Here is a 17,269-nt window from a genome sequence, read left to right as displayed (position 1 = left end):
GCTGGGTTATTAGCACTTTAATAACAGCTGTGTTATGCCCTCCCCTAGGTGGAGGAGGCGCAGCGGGTGGCAGAGCTGGCCTCCCGCTGCGCCTCCCGGGCACAGGAGGCAGAGTGGGAGGCCCGGCCCCAGGACACGTCGCAGGTGGAGGAGATCCTGCGTCTGGAGCGGGAGATCCAGGAGTTGCAGCGGCGCAAAGAGCGGCATGAGCTGTCGCTGACGGAGGCGTCGCTGCAGCGGCTGCAGCGGCTGCGCGACGAGGAGCTGCGGCGGCTGGAGGACGAGGCCTGTCGCGCCGCGCAGGAGTTCCTGCAGTCGCTCAACTTCGACGAGATCGACGAGTGCGTGCGCAACATCGAGAGCTCGCTGGGCGACAGCAAGCCGGGCCTCCGGCGTCAGGGGGGGCAGCAGGAGGACGAGGAGGACGAGGTGGATGAGGGCTTCGGCGCCGACGACGACCCCTTCAAGGAGTCGCCCAACCCCAGCGAGCACGGCCACTCGGACGGCCAGCGCACCAGCGGCATCCGCACCAGTGACGACTCCTCCGAGGAGGATCCCTATGCCAACGACTCAGTGGTGCCCCCTCAGCTGCCACCGCCCGGCTCCCAGGCCTGCCACACCGCCCCCTACAGGGAGGACTCAGAAGAGCTCATCCCGCCCGACGAGGACTCTGATTATGAGCGGGACGACTACGATGAGGGCGCCATCCTGTCCAGTGGCAGCATGGCGTTCTCGAACCCGCGCAGCGGACAGTGGTCCCTCGATTACCGCTGCTCCCTGGACACCTACAACAGCTCTGGGGCGTACCGCTTCAGCTCAGAGGGAGCCCAGTCCTCTGTAAGCCTAGGGCCACTTCTGCCCTTCATCATACCTGCTTTGGCTCCTCCTACTCATTACTTAAACTGTTATTCCTTGAGTACAGTGTTTCCAAAATCCGGTCTTCGGGGACCCCGCAGATAGTCACCATTTTCTTCCCTCCCTGCGACTGGTAGCGAGATTGAAAGGGAGCAAAAATGTGGACTGTCTGGCAGGGAGCAGGGTAGGAGCAAAAACATGGACCATCTGTGGGCCCCTAAGGATCGGATTGAGAAACACTGCTCTAGTACACCATAGGTGCATACTTAGAAATTCCGGGGCCCCTGACACAATGTCACCTTGGGGCCCCACCCAATTTTACTTATAATTTAATGTATTCAAGGACCCCTGTAAAATGCTGAGCCCCCCCAATCTGCCAGGGTCACCATGCCTCCCTACTGCACTCCCATCTTCTATAGAAAAACCTTCCTGAGTTCCAGCGAATTGTTTTTCTTCTCCATAGAGAACATAATGTCTTTGCTCATGTCCCTCACGCTATGCAAGGTGCTCTCTTAAGTCCTGTTGTTCCTTAAAGAGGACAGCAAGGGCTTTAAGGTGACATCACATGTGTGGGCGCGTGCTTCCTCCATTTCCCATGCCCTATGATTAATTTATGTAAAGTAACAAAAGAAATCACAATGAATTCCCCCCCCCCCCTACATCTCAGGAGGATACGGATAGCGTTGTCTGTTTTCACTCCATCTGCCTTTAGATGCTTTGTGCATGAAAAGCTGTAAATTTTCAGAGGGTTGTCTGAAAATGCAGTGATTTTATTTATTCCCCCCCAGTACGAGGACAGCGAGGAAGACCTCGACAGGTTTGACACGGATGACGAGCTGTCCTACCGGCGTGATTCGGTGTACAGCTGCGTCACCATGCCCTACTTCCACAGCTTCCTGTACATCAGAGGTGAGCGCTGTTGCCACCTTACTGCCTGCAGGGGGTGCTGTTGCGTCCGTAGGAACGGGGCGGAGCACACTTACCCATCTACGTCCCCATATTAGAGCCCAATTTGTTTTCAGTCACTTTTATTGAAATGTGCTTAGATTTTTTTATGACACGTTGGCTTGAAGTCAAGTTCTGAGTCTGCGTGTCAAAGCTGCAGAGCACGTCAGCGACAGGAATCGCTCATGATCCAGAGATTCGGCCACTAGGTGTCACTACAGCCACTGCAGAGGCTGGGGTACACTGCAGAATTATGTTATAAGGGCCAGAATTATATACGAGCCGAGGCAGCTTGGCAGCAGGTCAGCACAGGGAGGATCTGCTCCGGATTATCACCAGAAGGGCTTGGGTTTGAAGCTCAGGTATAAATGTGTCATTCCGGCCATGAGCAAAGTGATTAACTTACACGTAACGGACATCCAGGCTTGGGGAATTTGATCCACACAGGGCAGTTAACTGCTGTTATGTCCATCTGTGATCTGTTATCCTCTAATCTGAGGGCTTTTTAGGTAGGGGTGCATGCAGAGGCAGGGCCACAAGGACACTGAAAGCTGACTGGCCCTTTTCCCTGTCACTCACCGATTCAAAACATGTCATTGGCTAATGATAAGGTTGGCCCCTCTGTATGAATTATGGCCCTGCTCAAGCTAGACGTGGCTAGATGTAGATTCTTCAGAGGTTCTTCAGAGGCGGGCCAGGGCTCAGTTCTTCTTTATATCTTAGCTTACCCTTCTAAAAGTCTTTGTTGCCTTTCTCCCCTGCCCCCCGGTCCCCCCGCCCCCCGGCCCAGGCGGCTTGATGAACACATGGAAGCGCCGCTGGTGCGTGCTGAAGGACGAGACCTTCCTGTGGTTCCGCGCCAAGCAGGAGGCCCTGAAGCAGGGCTGGCTGCACAAGAAGGGCGGCGGCTCGTCGACGCTGTCGCGGCGCAACTGGAAGCGCCGCTGGTTCGTGCTGCGGCGCAGCCGCCTCATGTACTTCGAGAACGACGGCGAGGAGAAGCTGAAGGGCACGCTGGACATGCACGACGCCAAGTAAGGGCCCGTGCGGCAGTGCAGGCCCCAGCTGACAGCTGATTGGCCCCCTTCCCTGTCACTCACCAATTCTGAACATACCATTGGCTAATGGATGACCTGGGCATCTCTAGGACTGTTCTTTAGCCCCACCCCCAAATAAATGTCACCCATTGGGTTACATAGTGTGTTCTTAATTTTCATTAAAATCAGAGCCCCCAGGTAACGGCTTAGCCCCCCTCTGTATGAATTATAGCCCCTGACACGGGGCCATGGGAGCAGGGAGGGTGTCTCCCCGACAGCTGGCACTCTGTCAGATGAAGTAGGGCACATATTATTACCACCACTTCTTGCCCCCGTGAATCGGATCAGTAAACTCGACCACACCCTGTCGGTACCAGTCCAAAGATCCGGCCCCTGTCCCTCAGGCCGGATCTTTCTGTCCCGGCCCTGCGTTTAATTTCGGATCGCAGACCACCAGATGTAGCGTTTGGAGAGAAACAGTCCTTTAAGCGAAGGTGTGTGAATATTTCATCAGCTTGGTCGGACTCCGAGGATCGTGGGTTGCGCCCATCCAAACCCCGGATCGATACGCTCCTTCCGTCAGGAAGACGGAGCGCGTGCAGGGAGGGGCTGTCGATGGCGGCCCGTGTTTGGAGCTAGGGGTGTGTGGGGGGGGGGCTTCGAATGCTCCTTCATGCCGGGGGGTGTGTCGAGCGACTGTGAGATGGGCTGGATTTGCTCAGCGTGTGTGCATTCCGCTGGCTTTTGTTAGAAATCACGCTGGGCTTCGAGGGAATTAGCAAGCAAACTGTAATCAAGGGGGGGGGGGGGAGAGGAAAAATATGGTAAGATTAGTCTGACCGGATGGAGGCTTTGTGACCTGCTGGGGCTAATGCCTTTGTGTGTGTGTGTGCCCGTGTGTGTGTGTGCCCGTGTGTGTGTGTGCCCGTGTGTGTGTGTGCCCGTCCCTACAGGGAGATCGTGGACAACACGGGGAAGGAGAATGGCATCGATATCGTGATGCCAGAACGCACGTACCACCTGATCGCAGAGTCGGCTGAGGATGCCAGGCAAGTTGTATTTGAGCTTCTCTGCATTTCTGTGAGAGGAAAAATATAGCTTTTGTTTTTTGTTTCTAGCGTTTATATAATGCTCTAAATTTTAATTTGACGGTACGGAGGCGGATCAGCCGAACCAAATCGGAGTCGCGGTAATAGCGTGTGGGACGAGTCTGTCACCAGGGGGGCCGAAGCTGTGCTGCGTTCTGATTCTGTCTGGGTGCAATGGATCCACCACCCCCCAAATGACACCTCCCTGTCTGTTTACCCGTGGCCGGAAGCACAGGCTCCAACTGGGAATTCAGTTAAGGGGTCCGCCTTGACACCCCCTCGCGAAAGCAGGGGCTGAGAGGGCGGGGCACACGGGAACCGGGCGTGCTCCTGGGTGCCGTCGCTGGGAGGGGCGTGACTTTTTGAGGGGGGGGGGGGGTCACTGCAGACCCATTGTTCAGAGATGTCCAGGTGGGTCATTCAGGATGCTTTTGTATGCCGTTCATATTTATTTAGCTGACGCTTTTGTCCGACATGGCATGACGCGCACGGATCAGAGAGCCGGATCAGACCGGGTTTACAGCCTTTGTCAGGGCCCAGTGCTGACACCACCCTGCTGCCATGAGATTTGAACCGACAACCATCCGATCTGGAGCCACACACTTGTATTAGGAAGCATGGTAAAATGCAGGTGTTTACCGTGGTATTTTTTCAGAGCCCTGCTTCTCTTTCTCTCGGTTTTCATTTCACAGACCACAGAGGGGGACGCTCTGGTATTTTTGTCATTATTTTCGCTCCATAAACCCACCGTAGCATTTAATCAGACCCATCCGAGGGTTTCCGCCAGCGTTCTGAGCTCCAGACCCCTGGCTGATGCAGCCGCCATCCCACGTAGCATGTTTGCTTCGGGTTTCGCTGCACACGGACCGAATCTGCATCACCACGGGGGCGTCGGGACACAGGGCTGGAGACGCAGCTTTTCTGAACACTAACAATTCCCCCCCCTCCCCCCCCCTTGCCGGCCTGCAGTCAGTGGTTCAGCATCCTCAGCCAGGTCCACAGCTCCACCGAGCAGGAGATCCGCGAGATGCATGATGAGCAGGCCAACCCCCAGAACGCCGTGGTGAGTGCGACGGCCGATTGCCATGGCAACTCCCGCCATCGTCATGACATCATCCGCTTAACCGGCAACCCGCCGGTGCTTGTTTGAAGGCACCTCTGTCCTCTGTAAATAGTTTAATTTCTCTGTTCCTAGGGGACCCTGGATGTCGGCATGATTGACTCTGTGTGCGCCTCCGACAGTCCTGAGAGGTAGGAACGAGTCGGGCCATGAAATCCACTTATAAACTTCATTAATACTCCCACATAAACGCTTCGATTTTGACACAGACGCGTATGTAATATGTCAAGCTTGTTATTCAAGGATTTTTAAATGCCTTCGTTGTAATCTGTCACTTTGAAGACAAAAATGTTTGGTGCAGGAAAGGTTAGGCTCTGCTCTTGCACATAGGAAACCCCTTATGTGAGAGCAGCCCCTCTGGGTTCCGCCTCCTGGTGCCAGGTGCCCGCCCCCCCCCCCCCCCCCCATGCTCAGTATAAAAGAGTGGCTGCTGCAGAAAAGAGGAATCCATCTTGCTTTAGATGGTCTCCAGTCTGTAGGCTACCACCAGTGGAATATTCCGGAGAGTTCGTCACGTGCACCACCACACCACGTGCGGGACCCTGAGTCTCCGTGTTCCTCTCGCCCCGGGGAACAGGCCCAACTCGTTTGTGATCATCACGGCGAACCGCGTGCTGCACTGCAACGCCGACACCCCCGAGGAGATGCACCACTGGATCGCCCTGCTGCAGCGCTCCAAGGGGGACACGCGCGTCGAGGGCCAGGAGTTCATCGTCCGAGGTGAGACCCGCCGCCCCCACACACCAGGACCAAGGTAAGGTACACAACTCTGAAGGAGATGCTGAAGCAACTTCACCAAGTGGCGGACCTGCGCGGCAGGGACATTTAAGGGGTTTCTCTTAGGGTTATGGGGATACTCTTAGGGTTATGGGGATACTCTTAGGTTTATGGGGATACTCTTAGGGTTATGGGGTTTCTCTTAGGGTTATGGGGATACTCTTAGGTTTATGGGGATACTCTTAGGGTTATGGGGATACTCTTAGGGTTATGGGGTTTCTCTTAGGGTTATGGGGATACTCTTAGGTTTATGGGGATACTCTTAGGGTTATGGGGATACTCTTAGGTTTATGGGGATACTCTTAGGGTTATGGGGATACTCTTAGGGTTATGGGGTTTCTCTTAGGGTTATGGGGATACTCTTAGGTTTATGGGGATACTCTTAGGGTTATGGGGATACTCTTAGGGTTATGGGGTTTCTCTTAGGGTTATGGGGATACTCTTAGGGTTAGGGTTATGGGGTTTATGATAGGGTTATGGTTATGGGGATACTCTTAGGGTTATGGGGATACTCTTAGGTTTATGGGGATACTCTTAGGGTTATGGGGATACTCTTAGGGTTATGGGGTTTCTCTTAGGGTTATGGGGATACTCTTAGGTTTATGGGGATACTCTTAGGGTTATGGGGATACTCTTAGGGTTATGGGGTTTCTCTTAGGGTTATGGGGATACTCTTAGGGTTAGGGTTATGGGGTTTATGATAGGGTTATGGTTATGGGGATACTCTTAGGGTTAGGGTTAGGGTTAGGGTAATAAGCGGATTGGCACCCTGAGTGCCCCCTCCCCATCACTCACTGAATCAAAACCTATCATTGGCTAATGATTGTATGAATTGCGGCCCCTCTTATGCCCCCACCTTAAAAATAGAACCAGAGAATAGGCCCTACTCTGGGGCGGTTTCCCATCAAAGCAGAGACCGCCTGAGTTTCTGTACATCGTCAAACCCTGTATTTGTTGCCCAAAAGACATTTCATCAATTATTTATCAGATGTGATGGCGAGCTCCTGTCCCGTATCCACGGTAACGGATTGGCAGTGCTCCTCTGTTTTTCGGAGAAACCCTGACGCCGCGGTTCTGGGTCCTGGCATCTGCCGCTCTGCTGCCAGTCATCCCTGCCCTCAATGACCCCCCCCCCCCTCACCCCCCCACCCGCAGGATGGCTTCACAAAGAGATGAAGAACAGCAGCAAGGCAGCCCTGAAGCTGAAGAAACGCTGGTTCCTGCTCACCCACAACTCCCTGGACTACTACAAGAGCTCGGAGCGCAGCGCCCTCAAGCTGGGCACGCTGGTGCTCAACAGCCTGTGCTCCGTGGTGCCCCCTGACGAGAAGGTCTTCAAGGAGACGGGTAAGCGAGGGGGCGTTCAGCAAACCCTAACCCTAACCCTAACCCTTCATGGGGTCCATAAGGCTCCACCCCTCTCTTTGGGGTCTGCGAGACCCCACCTCTTTTATGGGGTCTTTTATGAGGTTCTGCCCTCTTCAGGGATCTGTTTCGTAATGCTTGTCAAGTCGACTTTTCGGGATGGTTGACGGGTGCCAGAAGGGTGACGTGTTCCCTGCCCCCGCCAGGCTACTGGAACGTGATCGTGTACGGTCGCAAACACTGCTACCGGCTCTACACCAAGCTGCTGAACGAGGCCACGCGGTGGGCCGGGTCCATCCAGAACGTCATCGACACCAAGGCCCCCATCGATACGCCCACGCAGCAGCTAATCCAGGACATCAAGGTGTGGGGGGGGGCATCCTTCCTATTCCTCGCTGCTCTAACCCTCCTTCTGTACCGCGAATTATGGGTCTGAATTACCCATAATTCTCTGGTGCGCCGTGTGTATCATGAGCCCCACCGCTCTGGCTTCTGTTTGAGGCTATTTTTCCAGCCAAAGGATTATCCCATAATGCACCTGTACCCCCTTTTCCCGGGAACATTCTCATCCTCGGCTCTGAAGTCACCCTCGTGTTTCTCTGTTTTTTTTCTCCCCGCAGGAGAACTGCTTAAACACGGAAGTGGTGGCGCAGATCCATAAGAGGAACCCCATTCTGCGCTACAGCCCCCACCCCCTGCACTCCCCCCTGCTGCCCCTGCCCTACGGCGACATCCACCTCAGTGGTGAGTGAAGCCCTCCGATCCGTTCGGGGGTGGGGCTATGCAGAGCGGCAAATTAAGGGCAGAATCATAAACTATCCCCAGAGGTGTGATGTAGCCGTGTGAGGAGTGTAGCATGTGACTGCAGGTGCCACAGAACCACAATGGAACCGACGGTTCTGCTCGTGGGACCGTATAGAAGCAGCCATTCTGGGTTACTGAGTTCTGTTAATCGAGGAAAAACTGTATAAATTAATTTGAGTCTTTTTTCTGTTATGGTGGTCTAGTGCATCACTGCAGATTTATGAAGGGGGGGTAAGCCTTTACTAGGGGGGTCTGATTAAATGAAAATGAACGAGAACACACTCTTGATACTACATGTATTTGGGGGTAGAGGGCAGATGCCCCCTAAACAGCCCCAGTGATGCCCCTTACGGGCCGTATTTGTGTGTGTGTTTCGAACTGGGTTCCTGTGTAAATAAGCCCACCTGACAGCATGCTGGGCATTTTCTCTGATCTTGAACCCCCCCTCCCATTCCCCCACCCCCAGTGCTAAAGGACAAGGGCTACACGGGTCTGCAGGATGAGGCCCTCAAGGTCTTCAACTCGCTGCAGCACTTGGAGGGCGTGGCCGACCCGGTGCCCATCATCCAGGGCGTCCTGCAGACGGGCCAGGACCTGCGCCCGCTGCGGGACGAGCTGTACTGCCAGCTGGTGAAGCAGACCACGCGGCCCCCCCAGCCCGGCTCCGTCAGTGACCTGCGCTGTTGGCAGATCCTGGCCTGCATGAGCTGCACCTTCACGCCTTCCCGCAGCATCCTCAAGTACCTCAAGTTCCACCTGAAGAGGTGAGGGCCCTCAGAAACCCTCCTGGAAACACCCCACCCTCGGTCTGAACGGGGGCGTCCGATTGGACGAGGCGTGTTCAGAAATGGCCGCGGTCTGTCCTCAGCCCCTCGCCATATGGCTTAATGGGAACACAGAGAGTCGGGCTCCGGTCCCATCCGTGCCGTGACCGATATGGTGGCCAAGGGACCGTAGAAGCGCTGGCGCCGTTTGCTGTACATCTGCAAAGGCGAGTGGGCGTGGCCAAGGGCACGGCCGCACGCGGGACCACAGGTCCGACCCATTTGCACGCGGGAAGGGGAGCGATTTGTTCCCAGCGTCTGGGTCTCAAGTCCAGCTCCCGGGCATCTGGCGCGGCAGCTTTGATGAACAGGTGTGATTGGCGCCGCCGGGGCCTTTGGCGGCTGGACTTGCTTTTAACAGACCCCGCCCCCAGGTGTAGCCCCGCCCCCCGATGTAGCCCCGCCCCCCTCTGCCCCATCTTTCTTCAACATTCGCTTTTTAAAATGTCGACCGGCACATCTGGTTTTCCTCCATTTTCGGTCCGCCGGGCCCCTTGTGGGTGGGTGGGGGGGGTGACGGCTGTGTTCTGAGATGAGGTGTTGATTTGCCAGCAGCATATGGCTCACGTGTCTATTCTGTACTGACAGCTTGATAATAAGAAGCGCGGCACCCCCATCCCCCCCCCCCCCCCCAGCTGCCTCCTCGCCATGGCAGTTGGATAAACAGAGCGTGACTCCTCCCGTTGGCTAAGTGGTGGTGCTGTGGGTCTCTGACCCCCCCCCCCCCCCCAGTCCTGGGGTCACCCTTGCAGCCTTTAGTGACCCACTCCCCTGGGATTAACTCACATCAAATGTTCCCCTTTTCAAAGCCAAACCTTTGAAACTGTTTACTTTAGAGAGGAAAAAAAAGGGAACTGAGAGGCCGGAGGGTCAGTCAATAAAAGAAGCTATTTGTTCAGGATTGGAGGGGTCTCGCTAAAGGCGGGTGAGAGGTCTTCGCTGTCATTTGCTTTCGTTTGGCTTAAGGGTGAGGAATTTTCTGATGGATCCAGCGAGAAGGTTAGTCAGCTAAACATTGCAGCCTTTTTCTGGTGCTTCTGAGCAGTTAGGCTGCGAGAACAAGGGTTACTTAATGAATGGGATCAGCCAGAAACAGCTGGTGAATGAAAATGGTTTTCATTTAAGGGCGGGTCCAAAAAAGCATGGGTGTGGCTATCGCCTACAGACTCATCTGACCGCTGCTTCTTTCGACCCCCCGCCCAGGACCCGAGATCTCTTCCCAGGCACAGAGATGGAAAAATATGCCTCCTTCGCCCACGAGTCCCTGAAGAAGACCAGGAGCCGGGAGTTTGTGCCGTCCCAAGAAGAGATCCGCGCCATCATCGGCCGGCAGGAGATGACCACCACGGTGTACTGCCATGGCGGGGGCTCATGCAAGATCACCATCACCTCGCACACCACTGCAGGAGAGGTGAGCCTAGAGGCCTATATGAAGTGGAAGAAAAAGTAAAAATTGAGATGAAGGGGCGGGGCTAAATTCTGATTGGCTCTCTGCAGACCTATTGCCAATTGCCAATTCAAAACACATTATTGGCTAATGGTATGGTTGGCCCTTTTGAATGAATTTTTGTCCCTCTTATGTGCCCCTCCCTTGAAAAAATTCTAGAATCATCTCTGGGTGAGCATCAGGGGGAGGAATCCGGGGTCGAGTGGTCAGGCTGTGTACCCAAGTCTTTAACATTTCATTACAGAAATTCTGTGGCCCGGCTGTGATTAAGATCACGCTTTAGCCTCGTTCTGTTCAGCTTCTGGCTACTTCCCTGCTATCTCACACAAGCGCGTCGCACCCTAATCAGATTGTCAGCGGAACGGTCTCGCCGCACGCGTGACAGATGGAGAGAGGGCTTCGCGGGGCGCCTCACGCGTGAACCGCCACACGGTCAGGCGTGATTAACTCTGCCATCCGTTTCGGGAGCGGAGGCGGCGGTGTTCGTCTCGCTGCTAGTGGCGGGGTGACTGCTGGCAGCCGGCGGGCCCCTGCATGCGCGGTGACAGGAGACGCAGCGCGAGGAGCTTGTTTTTACTCGCATAGATATAGGAGAAATGAAGCGGTATCGCAGGGAGGGGATTTCGATATTCTGTCCTGGGATTCAAATCGATTCCACATTTTATACAATCCCATAGCGTGTCTGCCATTGTAGCTAGGAGGCAGTGGGGCGTAGCCAGAAATTCACCTTTGGCCCCCCACCCAATTTTACATATAATTTTATTCATTTTAGGGCTCCTGTAAAGTGCTGGACCGCCTGAATCTGCCTTTGATAGCCGAAATTCCTAGAGTAAAAATGCCCATCCTTCTTAACAAGCAGAAATTCCTTTGGATAAAATGATCAATTATGTAATTTGAAAGGGGTACAGAACAATGATGCACTTTTTACGTCCGTTTGAATGTATCCACAATGTTCACGCGTGTGACTCTACGGCGCCGCCCTACAGGTGGTGGAGAAGCTGATGCGTGGGCTGGCCATGGAGGACAGCCGCAACATGTTCGCCCTGTTCGAGCACAACGACACGGTGGACAAGGCCATCGAGAGCCGTTCTGTCGTAGCTGACATCCTGGCCAAGTTTGAGAAGTGAGTTTTCACTGGCTGTGCACCTCAGAACACAAGGACAATTTACAGCTGCACCAATTTTTATAATTATACCTACATCTTCTTTTTACTTCAGGAATTAGCTGGAAATTATACCATGTGAGATCACACCATACCATATATTACACTAATCACACTATAGTTTTCTTATTCGTATTTGTTGATGAGTGTGTTCCCACGGGCCTGTGTGTGTTCGCACACGTGTCTCTTCACAAAGCCCCTCCGCCCCTTGCAGACTCTCCGCCAGCCCCGAGGAACACAACACGGGCTGGAAGTTCTACTTCAAGCTCTACTGCTTCCTGGACACCCACAGCGTGCCGAAGGACAGCGTGGAGTTCGCGTTCATGTTCGAGCAGGTGAATATGCTCAGGGCAGGCGCATGTGTGCTGTCAAACCCGACGCCGCAACCTGACAAGAGTTACAGGAAGGCGCTGCTGCAGAAAAGCTGAGGGGTGCTGCTCAGCGGGTTAGTGCCTGTAATCAGAAGGTCGCCAGTTCGAATCCCATGGGCAGCAGACTGATTCTGTAGTTGGGCCCTCACACAATTCCCTTAAGCCCGGCTTCCCGTGATCAGAAGATCGCCAGTTCGAATCCCAAGGCTGGCACACTGATTCTGTAGTTGGGCCCTCACACAATTCCCTTAACCCCGGCTTCCCGTGATCAGAAGATCGCCAGTTCGAATCCCAAGGCCGGCACACTGATTCTGTAGTTGGGCCCTCATGCAATTCCCTTAACCCTCCGCCTCCCAGAACTCTCTACGCTGGCTTGCTTTGAACTCATGCCTTTCTGTAAGATAGTTAGATGGATTTCTATTGTATTCTACTCTATATTCTAAAAATGGGCGTGGCCACAATATGTGTAAGTGTCTTGATTAGCATAAATGATCACTGGAGCATTGCGGCAGCCGGCACAAAGTCCCATCCCCGACCCCATAAAACATGTTCAGGACGACTCGTAACACAGCTCATTAGGAGAGCTCCAGGAAACGCCAAAGCAGTAATGAAGGTCAACCCTAACCCAGTGGGAACCCCATAATGGACCTAAAACACGGAACGGTTAGCAGATGGGTTATGGAAACTCGGCGCTTTGAAGCGGCGGAATAGCGGCTCCTCGTACGGCCGCGGCTTCTGCTGGAAGATGGTCACGCTGCCTCTCTGAAGCCACACCGTGACCTCGTGCTTTTCGCCAAGAACACATCGTCCCGCGGTTTGCCGGGCGCCCCGCGGGGAATATAAATAGCAGCCCTGATTGGCGGATGCGGTCGGTCCCAGGGCACCGCGGCGTGCTAACGACGCCGCACCATCCCTGTCATGCCTTGCACGGGGCCCCTTACACTTCCTGTGGGGTGAGACGGCACCTTGCCAGAGTGTTGATTACAGGAATTTCTCTGAAGTGATCTTGAAAACTTCAGATTAGTTTTCAGATGGGGTGATGGTGAACTTCTGGAATTAGCTGGGAATTTTATCGCACCGAGAGCCTGAGCGAGGCAGTGATAAACCATAGGTATTATCCCACAGAGCTGCCGCCCTCACCTGCGCCGTTGCCGTGGCAGTAGTTTCAGAGCATTGATAATGGTGTGTTGATTTTTTGCTGGGCTGAAGCTAAAGTGACTGCAAATGTGTTTTAGCCCCAGTGCATTCTGGGTGCTAACTCTTACGGCATCTCAAAATGCCGAGGTCACCCGTTTCCAAGGGACAGGTGCCTGTGGCTTAGGGGTTAATTGGTAAATTTGACCCTGGCTGTCATTTTGCCTGCCTGTCAGATCATCAGTTATCAAGACTGGGGCATTCAGAACCTCAAAAGGGGGGGGTACTTTCAGTCGTTTGGGCTAAAGGGCCGGCTGCTCAGGCACCCCCAGCCCCACTTTGACACATGCCCGCTGGTCACCAATTAGCAGATTCAATTGAATGATCAATTCCATCCCAAGCTAATTTTACCTTTAGGTAAAGTCATCATTTGGCCCTCGGGGAAAACTAGCCCCCTGCTTAATGGATGTTGCTGCCCCATCAGGCCCACGAGGCGGTGATCCGAGGCCAGTACCCGGCCCCCGAAGAGACCCTGCAGTTCCTGGCCGCCCTGCGCCTCCAGTACCTCCTGGGAGACTTCAGTGCCCAACCGTCGGTGCCTGAGATGGGCCAGCTGTACCCCATGGACCGGCTCCGGGCCCGGATCCAGCAGTCGGCCCGTGCCTTCGGCCCCACAGGCGCCGAGCGGGCCGAGAAGAAGCGGTCCAGCTTCCTGGAGGGCACCCTCCGCCGCAGCTTCCGCGGGCCTTCCGTCAGCCGGCAGAGGTTGGAGGAGGAGAGCGTCCTGGAGGCCTGGGTGAGGGAGGAGATCGGCGCCGCCCGCACCAGCCTGCTGGACAAGTGGAAGAGGCTGCGCTCCATGACACAGGAGCAGGCCATGGTGAAGTACATGGCGCTGGTCAGGGAGTGGCCCGGCTACGGCTCCACCCTCTTCAGCGTGGAGGTGAGGAGAGCTTCTCATTCCATCTCATCTTTCTAAATGAAGTGCCGGCTGTTTGACCTGTGAACTCCTCAATGTGATTCAGCTGTATTTACCAGAAAATGATCACAGTTAGCTTCCCCTCCCCTACTGTAACATGATCCATGGAGGGCCGGTGTGGGTGCAGGTTTTTAAGATGGCCTCTCAATCAGCCAATAACAGTGGGTCCCCTGGATTGAAAGGTCATCCCAAAAACCCAGACCCACATGGATCAGGTTCCCCACCCTTGGGGATCAAAACTCTGTTCAAAATTCTACATTCTCTAAGTTCTAAATGCTCTAAATTCTTAATCTGCATTCTGAATGAGCTGAAGAGCTCTGCCAAATTGATGCCACTTAAATGGAATGAATCTCTTGAATGTAGACCCCTTTTCACTTAGAGGGACTCGTCATTTGCGTAAGATCGGGGAACAAGGAACGAAAAAGCCTTTATGGGGTAGTGTCTGCTCCTTCTGTTAAAACGGGCTCAGTGCTGCTGAACTGTCGGGTTTGCCGCTGAAATCGCAACACGACAGCAGAGCAGTTAATATGAAATGACCTTTTACTTGAATCTTTTGTTGTAGCAGTTTGCTAGCTAGCTATTGTTTTCCCTAAAAAGTATAAAATCAGTGAAACAACAAGACAGGTTGAATGTGACCTAACCCAGAATTGTAATGACCAGATTTGTTTTGCATTGCTGGAATTTGGAGAAATAGCATATTTTTCTTTTTTCTTCAAAACTGCTAATGAACCAGTTAAAACCGGATTGACGATTAGCAATTCTTGTGCAGTATCTGCACTGAAGAAGGAACATTCCGGTACACGCCGTCCCCTCGTTCAGGGAACATCACACCCGAAGCGTGTTTTACATTTTGCCAAACGCATCTGTAGCCTGTCTCAGACAGCTGGGCCCTTTCTTCCTTCTGCCCTGTCATCAGTGCATGACTTTAATCACCGCCGGATGAACCCTCCGCCAGACAGCGTGTTTAAATTTAAACGTGTGGAGGAGCGTGGCGCACGATGATTGCGTGGTGTCATAATGACTCCGCCCCGCCCCCCCCCCCCGACCGCAGTCGCGGGACGCCACCTTCCCCCAGGAGCTGTGGCTGGGCGTCAGCGCCGAAGCCGTGTCCGTGTACAAGCGCGGCGAGCCGCGGCCGTTGGAGGTCTTCCCCTACGAGCAGGTCCTCTCCTTCGGCGCCCCCCAATCCAACACCTACAAGATCACGGTGGTGGGCCGGGAGTTGCTGTTCGACACCAGCCTGGTACGTGCCCCACCCAGCCAAAAGGTTTTTTTTAATATATATATTGAGAAATATTTTGATTTGACAGGAAGATGTTGGCAAGGTCATGCACCCATAAGTGATAAAGCCCTAAGCGTCCTCTTTAAGTGGACGCTTAGGGCCATAGGAACTTAATAGGAACTTAAGGGACAAAGGAACTTAATAGGAAGGCATGTATAGAATCAGAGGTATGAGTGAAAACATAATGTCCTCTACAGAGGACAAAAATGAATCGCTGCATCTCAGCAGAATAAAACTGTATTGTGTTGTTCGGAGCCTTTAACGTTCATCCTCCAGTCGTTAATATATTAAATGGCTGTTGGGTTTGTTCATGCATCGTGGGCTTTTGCCCCTGGTTTTTGCACCTTCTCCACGTAGCAGAGAGTTGCAGACACCCAGAGGTGAATTTACTGCAGTTTTAGAAACGGCGGCCAGGAGGCCTGTGACGTCACTCTCGCCCGTTTCAGGTGGTGGACATCGCCAAACTCATGAAGGCCTACATCAGCATGATCGTGAAGAAGCGCTACAGCACCTCGCGCTCGGCCAGCAGCCGTGGGAGCCAGTGCAGCAGCCGCTGAAGGGCGCCCGCCTCCCCCCCCCCACAACCGCCGACCCCCCCACCGACACGCGTCGGCGACGCCACGGGCGAGCTGCAGAGTCAGAGCAGCTCCACCTCATCAGTCTTCTCCGGTGCCTTCGCCGACCCCGCTGCCCCGAACGCTCCCGTCGATCCGCCGGTCCGGTTTGACCGAAGCCGGCTCTGCCAGCTGGCTACAGACCACGCCGAGCGGAGGAAGACCACGGCAAAGCCTTCGCTAAAGCCTTCAGTATTTATTCAGCTGCTGCCGCCGGCGTATTCAGAGCGTGGACGCGGGGAGCGGAAAGCTAAGGTCAGCGAAGTAGTTCTGAAAGAAAAAAAGCCGTGTAACGAGGCGATCTCCCAATCCCTGCCTTGCTGCGTGAAAACACAAAATTATAACGTATTACCGGAAAACTTGACTTATTTGGCTGGTGAGCAGAAACAGGGCACCAAGGTCACTGTTACGTTACAGTAGTGCCTTACTTAAGAAGCAGAACCAAGCTGCCTTTATTCAGCTCCAGGACCTGAGGATGCTAAGCCAAGGCTGCCCCTCTCCAATCCCCTGCTACGGGCCAGTAGGGTGTCCCAAAGGGCCGCTGGCGGCCTTTCACATCCCCACCCGGAATCGGACCAAATCAAACCCAACCGAACCACCAAACGAACTCGTGCCTTTCTGTAAGATAGTCACACTTGGACTTGTTTTCAAGTATGATAATGTGCAATGTTTTATATAACCACAGGGCTGTACATTTTTTGGACAGGAGATTATAAGCTTCTCTTGCTGGATTATTACACACAAACAAAAATATTTTGCAGAACTCTCAAATGCTTTTTTTAAAAAATAAAATCTCTTGGTCGATGTAAAAGCTTGCAGAGGTGGAGGCCCTGAGATGTATATTTCTGTTTCTTTGCCATTTGTATTAGATGTGTTATGCCCTTGTTACTCTAACAAGCCATTAAAGATATATTTATCTGCAAGGCGTGTTCGATCCTTTCTTGACAGGCCAATTTGTTAGCGAACACACGCTGCGTGAGCGAGCTACCATGTGGACTCTTTGTTAAAGCAGGATCACTCCCCATTCAGGTCGCTGTTCTTTGCAGAACCGAATCCCTTTTCTCTGCCAAGTCAGACACCTTCAATTTATCATTTGACTCAAAATACATCCATCCGCATCTTACACAACCTCTCCAGCAAGGTCACAGTGATTTAAGGTACAGTTTTAATATACGTTTCAGTTCCCTGAGGGGTCTGTTGTTGTTGATCTATCCCACCACTCATCAAATCAAGGGTTTCACCAAGAAATCTCCGCTAATATACTAATACAGCTCTTTTTTTTTATCGAAACGTCATTCATCTTACCCAGGCTATTCTTAGTGCCATTATAAACAGCTCTATGAAAAAATGTCATGGCTTCGCTTTCGTGGAAGTCGCCGCATGGCTTGCTTCCACATTACCGGTTGTCCTCAGTCTTTTTCACTCCGTTTGCCGTCAGATGCGGGCACTGCCGCCCCTTGACCTG

At 53.5% G+C, this 17,269-nt stretch overlaps 1 protein-coding gene across 1 annotated transcript in view; it reads left to right on the top strand.

Annotated features, from left to right (window-relative positions):
- myo10 (myosin X) overlaps positions 1-16,727 on the top strand; it is an 89,644-nt gene extending 72,917 nt beyond the window's left edge. The window contains exons 25-41 of the mRNA XM_023815616.2: positions 49-837; positions 1,644-1,764; positions 2,591-2,834; positions 3,791-3,886; positions 4,895-4,988; positions 5,121-5,176; positions 5,623-5,765; positions 6,978-7,169; positions 7,394-7,551; positions 7,808-7,931; positions 8,458-8,755; positions 10,019-10,226; positions 11,249-11,385; positions 11,639-11,759; positions 13,414-13,872; positions 14,960-15,151; positions 15,637-16,727. Of these exons, the coding sequence (XP_023671384.2) occupies positions 49-837; positions 1,644-1,764; positions 2,591-2,834; positions 3,791-3,886; positions 4,895-4,988; positions 5,121-5,176; positions 5,623-5,765; positions 6,978-7,169; positions 7,394-7,551; positions 7,808-7,931; positions 8,458-8,755; positions 10,019-10,226; positions 11,249-11,385; positions 11,639-11,759; positions 13,414-13,872; positions 14,960-15,151; positions 15,637-15,747 (3,543 nt within the window). The 3' untranslated portion in view covers positions 15,748-16,727. The remainder of the gene's footprint in view (positions 1-48; positions 838-1,643; positions 1,765-2,590; positions 2,835-3,790; positions 3,887-4,894; positions 4,989-5,120; positions 5,177-5,622; positions 5,766-6,977; positions 7,170-7,393; positions 7,552-7,807; positions 7,932-8,457; positions 8,756-10,018; positions 10,227-11,248; positions 11,386-11,638; positions 11,760-13,413; positions 13,873-14,959; positions 15,152-15,636) is intronic.
- Positions 16,728-17,269: the final 542 nt, after the last annotated feature.

Source organism: Paramormyrops kingsleyae, chromosome 4, assembly GCF_048594095.1.
Source record: "Paramormyrops kingsleyae isolate MSU_618 chromosome 4, PKINGS_0.4, whole genome shotgun sequence".
Classification (NCBI taxonomy): Eukaryota; Metazoa; Chordata; class Actinopteri; order Osteoglossiformes; family Mormyridae; genus Paramormyrops; species Paramormyrops kingsleyae.
This window is presented reverse-complemented; position numbering and strand designations above follow the sequence as displayed.